Here is a 13,035-nt window from a genome sequence, read left to right as displayed (position 1 = left end):
AAGTGCAATACTGGGCGTTATTACATGGTGCAGAGTAACAACAAGTACTTGTATATGTCAGGTATCGATGCATTGCATGCAATTGGTGCTGTGTTTAGTGATGCAGGTCTCCCACCCATAAACAGCCAGACTAGTGAAGATGGCTACCTACCTGTAAGTTTGTTTGGCAAACAGTGCAATGGCTTCCAGGTGCTCCTGGGTGGGAGAGGCCTCCATGCTGCTGGGGTGAGGGACAGGGGGCATGGCGGGAGTGGTAGTGCAGGCCTCCCACCCCCAAAGAAGCCTCCCAAGCAAGATGGCTACCTACCTGTTAGGTGATGGTGAACAGTGCAATGGCTGACACATGCTCCTGGGTGGGGGAGGCCTCTATCCTGCTCAGGTATGGGACAGGGGGCATGGTGGGAGTCGTGGTACAGGCCTCCCACCCCCCAAACAGCCAGAACAGGGAAGATGGCTACCTACCTTTAAGTTTGTTTGGTGAGCAATGCAAGGCTGACACATGCTCTGGGTGGTGTTGGGAGAGGGCTCCATCTTGGTAGGCTGTGGGACAGGGGACATGGTGGGAGTGGTAGTGCAGGCATCCCACCCCTAAACACGCCTCCCAAGCAAGATGGCTACCTACCTGTTAGGTGAGGGTGAACATTGCAATGGCTAACATGCTCCTGGGTGGGGGAGGCCTCTATCTTGCTAAGGTGTGGGACAGGGGGCATGGTGGGAGTCGTGGTAAAGCCCTCCTACCCCCAAACAGCCAGTACAGGCAAGATGGTTTCCTACCTAATAGGTGAGGGTGATCAGTGCAATGGCTGACACATGCTCCTGGGTGGGGGAGGCCCCTATCCTGCTCAGGTGTGGGACAGGGGGCAGGATGGGAGACGTGGTATAGTCCTCCCACCCCCAAACAGCCAGAACAGGGAAGATGGCTACCTACCTGTAAGTTTGTTTGGTGAACAATGCAATGGCTGACACATGCTTCTGGGTTGTGTTGGGGGAGGGCTCCATCTTGGTAGGCTGTGGGACAGGGTCATGGTGGGAGTGGTAGTGCAGGCCTCCCACCCTCAAACAAGCCTCCCAAGCAAGATGGCTACCTACCTGCTAGGTGAGGGTGGACAGTACAATGGTTCACACATGCTCCTGGGTGGGGGAGGCCTCTATCCTGCTCAGGTGTGGGACAGGGGGCATGGTGGGAGTCATGGTACAGGCCTCCTACCCCCAATCAGGGCCTCCCAAGTAAGATGGCTAGCTACCTATTAGTTGAGGGTGGAAAATGCAATGGTGTTTGGGTTGTGCAAGGATGTACATATCAGTGTGTTGGTTAACATTTGTTTGCACTTACCAGCCTCCACTCTCCCGGCTACTCCTGTGAGACTCTCAGGATGCAGTATGGCATGCACCTTCTCCTCCCATGGTGTGAATGGTTTTGGTGAAATGGGAGGGCCACCACCAGTCTTGTCAGCCAGCTCCCGGTTCTTGCTTCTCCTCTCTTTGTAACCCTCTTGAGATCATGCCACCGCTTCATGATCTCCTTCTTGGATCGCGGGGTGGTCCCTACTGCATTGACCCTTTGAACTATCCTTTCCCACATTTGTGTCCTTGTGACTAATGGGGTCTGTTGGACCAGGCTACCAAACAGTTGTGGTTCCACTCTCACTATCAAATTGACCATGACTGTCAACTCACTCTCTGTGAATTTGGGCATTTTATGTGCTGCCATGGTGCGTGGTGTTTGTAGTGTTTTTGGGTGCAGGGATGTGTGTGGTGGGTGTGGTGTTGATGTGTGAGGTGTGTTGTGTGCTGGGGGTTGGTTGGTGCTGGTGTGATGGTGGTAGTGGCGGTGGTGGTGGTGTGTGTGCTATGTTCTTTTGCCTCTCCTGTCAGATCTGGTGTATGCCCTTCTCTTCTGAAGTGTTGCAAAGGATTGTGGTCAGTAATGGGGCTGGTTTTATACTCAGCTGTGTGGGTGTGTCCAAACGGGATTTTTCTGTGAGGTGTGTTGTGGGTGTTGTCCTGGAAAATGTAAGTTTTTTTGGCATTTTTTTTTCATTGGTATGTGCTTTGTGTATTTGGAGGGTATGGCTACTTTGATTTGTGCTAAGTTTGGCATTGTTGCGGTGTTTTGGCATCGTCTACCATGTTTTTCATGTACCGTCCGCTGCGGTGGCTATGCTGCTGCTCTTCCGCTGTCTCTCCCATTCACCCCTGTGTGCGACCGCGGCGGTCGGAAACAGCGGATCGTACCGCGGGACAATCAGGGATAGCCTAATTTCCGGTACGGTGTCTCCGCTTTGCTTGCGGTGGGTTGTAGCTTTTCCGCTGCGTTTCCGACCGCCGCTGAGGTTTTTTGACGCCACCGCCCACGTCGGGCATTTTTTGTTAGCCCGCTACCGCCGCGGATGGTCTTTTTTGGCAGTTGATCCTAATTTGACCGCCGGTTTTTCTGCGGTCGCGGCAGGCGGTTGTTTTCCGCCTCCATGGCGGTTGGGGTGATTTTCCACCCGCTATCCTAATGGGGCGCTTAGTCTCTTAGCCTCAAACTAAATAAAAAAAAACTATGAATAAATACTACGAGCAATGAGGGGGATGAATCATGTATTTCCTTTTGGGCTATGGAATACATCTTTGCAACAGAGATTTAATTAATTACCAAGATTAATAACCAAACATTCATTTAACACTAGGAAATGCTAATGAAAACATGACTAGAAGAATTTTACTTAAAATATTCAATGGGTCTCGGTCATGATATAGTAATTTTCCAATACTTTCGCGGGAAAGCACGATTAATTACATAATAAATTCTTCTCTAAAGAAGTTGTGTATTCAATTTATCATAAACACGCGTAAACATGCTAACTTAATATGATGGCAACTCGTCTTCGTATACTCCCTCTTTGCACAGGAGAGGATGTATAGGATAGTTGTAATCGAATGAATAAAAACGCGTAAACATGTTAACGTAGTATGATGATGATTAAGATTTGAAGACTTAGTACACACTAAACCAAATATATGTGGAAAGGCTAAAGAACAGAAACAATAAGGTCAATTATGTTTCTTAAATTGAGTATCCTGCAGACAATGCTTAAATAATAGAAGCGCTTCTGTTCAGGTATGAACAAATACATAGGGCAGGAATAAACTATGTGCTATGAGCGTCCCTTAGGTACAAGGACATGTGGATAATATATGTAAAGCTGTTTGCTAACATGATGCGTTAAAGTTTTTTAATACTGATGAATATTGTCTAGAAATGAACGATGATGGTGATTCAAACTGCTGGTGGTTCTTATTATATATGAGAATCCAGAACTTATAATGTTAAACTAATGTGTATAGAAGAGATTTAGAGGAATTGGAAAATTCAGGGGTTGTTTTGGTATTGTGTTCAGTTTTATAATAATAATTGATTTTCATATTTTTTAATTTGTGACAGCACTGAAAAAGTGCTGTGTAGTGCAAAGCACATGTTGACTGTGGGTGTAGACAGTACCACTGTATTATTAGTATTTGTCGTGAGAACAAGAGTAAAGAATAAAAAGGAAAAAATAAAAAATAAAAAATACTATGAAAAAGTCTGTTGTATTTGTTTTTTAACACTCTGTAATATTCATTAATATACATATTTATATATTCATTGATATGCATATATATTCACTGAGATATATATTTATTGATATATATACATTCATATATCCCAAAGACAAAAAAGTTTCAAAGTACGCTCTCAGGTTATGAGGCAAGACATCAGTTTAGTATATCCCGGTTTTAATCCACAACGCGTTTCGACTGTAAAACAGCCCTGATCACATGAACAGAACACATGTGAAGTGAAAGTTAAATAAAGTTTTCACGAGTACAGACAGTAAACATAGAAATGGGACATGCCCACAACAATGGCAGCCATGTTGTACTGGTTTACAAATACAATCTGAACCAAATGGTTATAAGACCATACAATAAATCATATGTCATTGGTATCCTAAAATAGATACAATGTTATGCTCAAGTTTCATCTTTATCACAAACCAATACTTCAAAAGTTCACTCAAGTCACCGTTATAGGCTTCACAACGAGCTGCATGATGCTGTTAAAGCCCCGTGAAGTATATGTCAAAAAGCAACTGGGTCCCCCGACCTTCGACACAAGTGTTATGCCAATGCAAGATATGCTATGACATATGTATGCACTAAGCGGTAGCTGTAATAGCATCAAATATGCCAAACTTGAGTGCTAATCAGCAATATAAATGCTGTTCACAAAAGAAAGGGGGTGGGGGTGATTGAAGGTTATGTGGTCAAAAATAATAATAATAATCTAAGTGATTATAAGTATAATTGCAATGCCAGCTGTTACATAAGGTACGAATCATGGGCAAGTGCCCAGCTCACAGCAAGGACGTGAAGGTCTGGGAAAACAGAGAACTGGCATGCCATATGGCTCACGCACAGTACCGGACAAGTGCCCAAAGTGATCCAGCAACAACAGTTAGAGTGTGTCCATATTTGGGACACACCGGTGATGTGCATGATGACAAAGGAATGTAGTTGTCCGTTACCCGTGCTGTAGAACACAGTTCAGTGACAATACCCAATTAAGGAGTGAAGTGACAGGAACAGTCTCGGTGAAAAGGGTAGGCTGCCTGTGATGGTCTATACCAGTGAGTGGGCCCCTTCCTTTTCAGCCTGCAGAGAGAACAAAAGAAAAAAGAAAAAAGCACACATTAAAATCGAGTGTATCCTGTGTTAAGCAGACATTATCAAAGACAATATATGCACAAATTAAAAACAATTTTTTCTAATGCACACTCCTCCTCCAGAAGAAGCGGATAACCAGATCACGATTATCTAATCCTGTATCACACAGAAAGACAAAGAGTAGGGTAAATTGTCAAAACAGAAAAGAGAAACTTTCATCTGTAACGCTTTAGATGTATTGCCAATTCCTCATCCATGTTTAATCCCCCCGGGTGTTTAGTTTGAAAATCAATAATGTATTTTGATTCCCATTGTCTAAGAGTAAGTACCCTGTCCCCTCCTCTGGGATTTTTGGGAATCTGTTCTAGGATCAGGTACATTAGCTCAGCAGTGTTGGAGAAATGTTTGTAATAAAAATGACGCGCCACCGGATACTTTGGGTTGTTTTTCGAGATGGGCCTAAGGTGTTCAAGGACCCTTTTCTTTGCAGTGCAGGTAGGACTCCTAATGTACCAACGTTTACAACTACATTCAATGGCATAGATGACAAAGCTCGTGGTGCTTGTCAGGAATTGTGTGATGCTCCTGGAGATATCTACATACTCCATGGTATCCCTGAATTTGCTGTGTTTGCACACTTTGCTCGCGGGCGGATTTTGTTTTTTTTGGCACACGATCACAGGAGGCAAATCTTCTGGACCTTTACGCAGCTGCACTGTAGGAAAAGCACTATACATTTACCGAACGAGGTAGCACTTACTGATTAGCCAGTAGAAAGTACTCCAGTTGAGTAGAGGTATCGCTTAATCGGTGGCCTCTTCTTGGGGAAATATGCAGGGCAGGATTCATTCTGGCACGATGCTCCTTTCACAAAATTTAACCTCAACAGGAAGCACTTACAGATATAAATAAAGCAGTTGCCCGAGTTATAGCTCGAATTCAGTAACACATTAATCTGTGATGCTTGATGGAGGCCTTTGCACAAGCGCAATCCCCGTGCAGTTCCTGTGAGCAGGAGCTACTTTCTCCTCATCTGCTGCTCTGCTGCTCTCTGACCTTTTATAAGCAGAAGAGGCATGTGAACTCGTCTAGAAGCCCCGCCCATTTGGCCCCACCGCACACACGAGCAATGTGCACTGTCTTACCACCCTTTACCCTCTATGATGGACAGCTCACTCAAGGGAACCCGGCGCCCTTCGGCGTAGTTGCAAAGTTACACACACATTGTCACTGGAGACAACTCTTCTGACACTTTACGCAGCTGTAGTGTAGGAAAAGCACTATACATTTACCCAACAAGGTAGCACTTACTGATTAGCCAGTAGAAAGTACTCCAGTTGAGTAGAGGTATCGCACAAATCGGGGGCCACTTTTTGAGGAAATATGCAGGGCAGGATTCATTCTGGCACGATGCTCCTGTCACAAAATTAAACCTCAACAGGAAGCACTTACAAATATAAATAAAGCAGGTGCCCGAGTTAAAGCTCAAATTAAGTAACACATTAATCAGCCCAAAAAACGTGAGCTTCGTCGAGGCTCGGCAGGTGTGCTTTCTCCCCATACCTACTGTCGAAAATTAGCTGTGATGCTTGATGGAGGCCTTTCCATCCATAACTTTCACGTGCGCAATCCCCGTGCAGTTCCTGTGAGCAGGAGCTACTTTCTCCTCATCTGCTGCTCTGCTGCTCTCTGACCTTTTATAAGCAGAAGAGGCATGTGAACTCGCCTAGAAGCCCAGCCCGTTTGGCCCCGCTGCACACACTAGCAGTGTGCACTAGTGTCTTCCCGCCCTTTACCCTCTATGATGGACAGCTCGCTCAAGGGGCCCTGGCGCCCTTCGGCGTGATTGCAAAGTTACACACACATCGTCACTGGAGACAACTCTTCTGACACTTTACGCAGCTGTAGTGTAGGAAAAGCACTATACATTTACAGTTACAACTGGAGGTTCCTAATGGGCTAGTTGACCCCCAGGGACCTCCAGTATTCAAGGGGAGTTCGTTTCCCCTCTGCAAACGCACCAGGGGGCGCTTTTGCAGAGTTGTGCTAGGAGGGGGTGGGGATTAGGGACGATCACGTCTTTAAAAAAAATAATTTGGCCCTGGGGGTCCTTGTGGGACCCCCTGAGCAGGCCTAAAGGGTCAGGATGTGTCTACCCTGCCCCCTTTTAGCATTTTGCGGCGTTTTTTTGTTTTTTTTTGTGCCTTGGTTCTACCGAGGCACAAGATGGCTGGCAACACTTTCTGATTTTGACTGTTGACAGCCAATCAGCATGCAGCTGCTGCACGGCAGGGTGCGTGCAGGCTGTGCTTTGGGTACGCCCATAGATATATAAAGGACTTTAACCGTCATTTTCTCAGGAACTACTGTACAAATTGACACCATATAAGCAAAAGGCACAAGTCGGAACTGAGGACTAACTCTCTGCCAAATTTGGTGTAATTCCGTTCAGCCGTTCGGGCTGTAGCCGTGTCTAAAGGTCCTATGGGAAATTGCACGGGGAAAAACTTTTTGGGACCTTTTTTCTCGGCCCCCGCTGCTTGACCAATCACTCACAAACTTTCAGGGAAGGAGCGGAACTGAGCTGGCAAAAAGTTTGGAAAATATCAAGAAGATTCATCAATCAACGCCAAAGTTAATGCCAATAGAATGTTGCGGTTCTCCTATGGATAATAGGTCCTAACTATAACTACCTACTGGCGACTGCCAACAGGTAATGCCTGTATATATATATCTATATATATATATATATTTGTAACGAAAAAACTCCATAATGGTGTCCCCAATCCTCAGGGTGTCACGAGTCCGGCAGAGAAACCGGCTTCCAATATACAGAAAAAACGGTATACAGAAAAAACGGCGTTCCCACTCGCGCTCTCAGGATCCGCTGACACAGAAAACACTCGTAGGATGCAATCAAATTAGGGGTTTATTAAATATCATAAGCCCACCGTTACGCGTTTCACCGCCGTAGCGGCTTGTTCACACAGTGTGATTCCGAAAAACGGGACAATACATGCACTGCAGTGTTAACATAGTAGAAGGACTCGAGCAATCAGTTCATTGAATTCAGAATGCGGGCGCCATCTTAGGCTGGTCTAATATCATCATAGTGTTATATCACCATTCTACTTGTTGAAAAAATATATGACTGTTACCATCATTATAGTGAGCTACCAACTATACATCCTTTGTGTATTCTTTGGTTACAACGGCTGTCAAAGATATTGGACCATTAACGTTTTTGGACATGCGTGCTTGTTGAGGACGTGTTATTTCATTAAAACATAATATCGATAATACAAGTCAATACTGTGATAATATTCATTTGCATTTTATATTTTTTATCAAGTCAGCATTACAGATAACTCCTCATTTTTTCGCCCCGCAAACCTCTATTTGAACATCATCGCCCGTAGGCATTGCGGTATTTGTAGTTCAATTCATTACATTCACCTTAGTGGGTTTTCCATGCAGTATTTTGGTTCAACATTCTTATTTTCCCCATAGTGGGTTACAAACAGTTGATAATTATTTTCGAAAATCTCATCATTACTGAGGCCCGATAGTTTCATAACAGCAACAAATAGTTAAATCTGGTGCCCGTAGTACGGATTATATGCATTTCTATATTTCTTGCTTATGTCCTTTTGTAGCTAAGTCCCGTTTGGAAGAAAACCCCAAGTGTATTCCAAAGTGGTCAAGGTTTGACAGGCAATAAGACAAACCCAACCCTATAATGACATCTAAAACAATTTACGAAACGATTAGTTGACATTTCTTTGATGTTAAATTCCATATTTTATATAAAGCAGTCTGAGATAAGAACCCTCCGACTTACTACACAACAAACAAAAAATTGGGGAACTGGGACATTTCACATTAAGTGATGTAACCCTAGACTTATCCAATCTAGATTTAACTACATCTCTTAGCTCTCTTCTGTCTAAAATTCTTTTCAGGTAAGAAAACACCTTTTTATAACCCATTCATTGTAGCTTGAGACACATCAAAACCTTACTAGCATAATAGACCTGGTACTTTACACTACTATATTCACTAGCAGTTAATTGAATCTTGCTTTGAAAGACGTATTTATCATTTTGAATTTTGATACAATAAACAATACCCATCTAGCGCTCTAAGTTGTCAAATTATCAAACTTATTTTCTTCATTTTAATAGGTCAATGAAACACAATGCAGATATCTGTTCTACTTTGTTGTAAATGTATGGCAAATTGTTTTAGCATCAGTCTTAGTTGAATTTGTTTTATGTTCACATTTAGACTGGAGACGAGCACGGCGCTTCGCCAGTAAGTGGAGCCTGTTTTACACAGTGACCATATTCTGTTTTTATATTCCAACTGTGAAATCTCAATATCCATCAAACGTAATTGTTTTGATCTTCATTCATGAGCTATTTCTGTCATGTGTAATTACTAATTTAATTGTTGTCACTTCCTCAGTCCACATGCTCTGGATTTCTGTGCCATAGTGCTGCATCCAGCATATACCTATTCTGAAATATGTAGTGTTTGCTGACTGCTGGATTCCCTCCAAATCAGTGACTTGACACAAAATCATGACCTCCCCCTGCAGAATGTGATGAGGGGCCCCAGAGTCTCCCTTAACTCACAGCTATTTATTGACCTTGGGCTGAATGGAAGCCCCTCTGAAGGGCAGGGGGACGCTGCAAAATAGGGGCTTCAGCGGCCTGTCTTTCACCAGTGCTCCTAATACAAAAGATTTTCTGCTTAAAATAAGGAATAAACTGTGGTTCGAGTCATGTGTGGCTGTAGGCAAAACAGGTTTAGTATAATCACACCATCTAGTGTTGGGCTCAGATGTGTGCAAGTTGTTTTTTGTTGAAGAAGTCTTTTGAGGTACAAGGTATGTTGACTCTTCCTCTTGCTGGTAATGCGCATGGTCATGGCTCCATTGTTCATTTGTTTTCTTCCGCCCTCAGGTTCGGATGAGTGTTCTTCTGCTCTGTCTCGACATCGTCATTACCTGGTTTTGAGGCCTAATGTCGGTATTGTTTCGAGCACGGTTAGTACTCTATCCTTCTTCAGTTTCAGTCGTTCATCAAAATCTGTCTCGTTGGGGAGAACCGTGGTCCCCTTCGGGGCAAACCTACTTTGATACCAGCGGGCACCATGTCCATCTGCGGATGGAACGGATGCCCTTCGAGTTTTGCCCTCGCTTCCACGCCAAGTTTCCCCGCACCGACCAACACCAGGTGTGTAACTTGTGCCTCTCTGTACCCTCTGGAAGCAACCTGCGAAGCCTGCAAATCCTTTTAGTCCAAGAAAACACTGCATGATCGATGAGCTTGACAACTTTAGATGTCCTGATCAGTGCCAACTACACACTACACATCTTTGTACCAGATTACCTTCAGGAGGAGGTCTATGCCCTGGGTCAGCAGCAGATGATGGCACCAAACTAGAGATGCAGGATCTCACACTGGAACAAGCTGTATGTACAGGACTGAATCCATTCTGGCTCCAACACCAACAGGCCATCCTAAATGGTCGTGTAACACCCTGAACTGACCAAATAGCTGTGTCAGAAACACCCAGCCCTGGCTCTGCGTCCAAGACACATCAGAAGACCCATGCTCCTGAGACGACTCCCACACCATCAGAGTTGAGCCAAACATTGGAGCCTATAGTGTCGGCACCGAATCATCATTCCTACTTGATGCTGAAACCGACACCTTCGGACCCAAGACCCTCAGCATTGAAGCCCTTGGTGCCAAAAGCTGTGTTGTAGCTGAAATACTACTCATTTGCACAACAAAAAAGGCCGGATCCAAACCGGTTGAGCCTATCATTCAACAGCTCAAAGAAAAAATAGACTCCAGACAAAAGTACAACACACAACCGGATACTGTCCGAATCCTGACAAGCCCTCCCTATACTGGTGCACAACCAACTAAGTGACAGCTAACATTTGAGGAGGCGTTGGACATTCCTGTACTGCTGAAGGACAGGAAGAAAGGCTGGCAAAGCTACTAGCTCAGTGCACCCCAGTCCACCACCATCACCTGTTGCACCACCTTCACCGCCTTTTCCAGCACCATATTCTCCAAAGGGTTCTATTCATTCTTTCAGGGAGAAAAGGCTGATGGAGACCAGTACTCCATTCCACCTTTGATGGCCCATGGGATACATATAATATGGAACCACCGTCAGACACAGACCCCTATCTCTACCCCACAAAGCCCTCTCCCCAGATGACACCACTGTATACGATGCTGTCATAGGTAAAGCAGCTGCATACCATAAAGTCAAGCTCCACACTGAGCAAATAGAATATGATTTCGTAATTGAAACCCTCTCCTCCAGCCAATGATCCACACAGTATCTGCATATGCTTAAGGGTATAATGAGGTGCACATGTGACATCTTTAAAGAACTAGTCAAGGCCCGTATCATAAAAAAGTACTAGTCATCTCCAACTGACCCCACATACATTGAAGTCCAACTGCCTCCTGATTCACTGGTGGTCGCTACAGCGAGAAAAAAGGGCAAACTTGCAAAACAGGCAAGCCCACCAGACAAAGAAATTAAAAAGATAGACGCAGCAGGGAAGAGCATGACTGACCAATCTGTCAACGGTTCACTGACACAATATCAACCCTCAAAATATCCTCATACCAAAATACTGTGACCAAAATATTGATGTAATGAATATCATTGTATTAAATATCCGATTCGATTAGCTTTATTCAATTTCGATATAAAAATCATAAAAGCAACAACAATACATAAATATACACCAATACATTTCATTTCATAAAAATAACATCTGTTAAAATGGGATTAAATTGATAGAATAAATCAGCTAATCATTGGAGAGCGAGATAGTAGATCAAATTGATTAAATGTGGAAATGAAGGCACCACTCGATACAAGACCACTTCTGTCCATCAGATGGTTGCTCTGTGCTTTTTGACATTGCGATGGGACATATAATGTTCTAGGGTAGAATTCACTTAGGCCCCGGATAGATATAGGACCATCTCCTATTTGTGGCTGCCAAGATTGGAGATATGGGACGACGTAGTTATTCCCTAAATTTTACAAGCACCAAATCGCCCGCAATATCTTTAGGAAGAGGTCCTAGCCAGCCCACCCTTCTAACGCTTAGTATGGTGCCATCGATGGTGGGTGGCAGAGGTCTGTTTTTGGTTAGCAAGAACACAACCTTATTTCTTAGGTTCTGATGACTTTCATGTTTCCCCTTTATAAGTTCTGGGATTCCCGAGAGGACGCACACAATAGGAGCGGCCTCTGGTGGCAAATGTAGATGGCTAGTTTTGAGTGACATATTGTCACGATTAACGGCTGTTCCCTTATGTGATGTCATTTCTTTGTTCGGCCCTACCCTAGGGTAAGAACTCCGTGCTGTTGTGGCAGCTTTCGGAGGATTTGAAGTTTTCAAATATAGGGTTACTAGTTGATTACGGGTGATCTTACTTTGAATCGTGGTTTTAGGCATTTCAGTGAGGGCAGGGCGCTGTGGTTGAGAGGGTCCTGCCAAAGTTTTTACAAGTGACGAATTGGCCTTGATTGCTTCCTCGACACCGTGAGCCTATTCTCTAGGCTAGCCATTTTATCAATCAATGGGGATAGTATTGACTTCATCATGTTTTCTATCGAGGCCAATAAAGAAGCATGATAGGTGTTTTTGAGGTGTCAGGGCTGGAAATGTTGGGTAGTGGGAGATTTGGGTTTAGTTTTTGTTGCTTGGCCTGACTCCCCATTTATTTAACCCCATCTCTCTTCCTTTTAGCAGAAAAGACCTGAGGGGACACTACAGATTGAGAGTTTTCTTTTGGACGTGTTATAAGGGGGGGTACCCTGTGTGCTTTGGGTTAGCTGAACTTGACTGCTGGACCGAAGACTAGTCATTGCTATTGGGCTAATAGGAGCACTGATTTGCACATTTCCTGAATCCACGCGAGCATACGTGGATTTACACATTTTGTTCAGTTCCTCCAGAAGTGATATAACTGGAGCTGCATCGGCAGACTGAGAAGGAGAACACATACTGGGAGAACTATCCATAGCTGGAGATCGATCTATTCTCTCTAGTTCACTGGCAATAGGGAATGTTGCCCTCTTAATATAATAGTCCATCGTTCCCCTAAGCAAGTCACTCTGGGAGGTCATAGCGTAATCAGCATCAACTACCAAATATTAGTTCAACAGTTCCACTATAGTGATGCTTGTGAAGAACCTAAGAAACAGAGAAATGTCAATGGGTATCTGTACCTTTTGTCTTTTTTCTTCCTTATTAGTTCAGAACCGAGGGGGGTGCCCCCGTCCCGGCCT

General features: G+C 44.2%; 1 protein-coding gene across 1 annotated transcript in view; it reads left to right on the top strand.

Annotated features, from left to right (window-relative positions):
* The window catches only part of LOC144752847 (butyrophilin subfamily 1 member A1-like), a 662,516-nt gene that overhangs the window by 575,585 nt on the left and 73,896 nt on the right, over positions 1-13,035 (top strand). Inside the window, exon 7 of the mRNA XM_078640685.1 lies at positions 8,980-9,006. Within this exon, the coding sequence (XP_078496811.1) occupies positions 8,980-9,006 (27 nt within the window). The remainder of the gene's footprint in view (positions 1-8,979; positions 9,007-13,035) is intronic.

This window comes from Lissotriton helveticus, chromosome 5_1, assembly GCF_964261635.1.
Source record: "Lissotriton helveticus chromosome 5_1, aLisHel1.1, whole genome shotgun sequence".
NCBI lineage: Eukaryota > Metazoa > Chordata > Amphibia > Caudata > Salamandridae > Lissotriton > Lissotriton helveticus.
The sequence above is the reverse complement of the archived record's forward strand: the minus strand, read 5'-3'. Positions and strand labels throughout refer to the sequence as shown.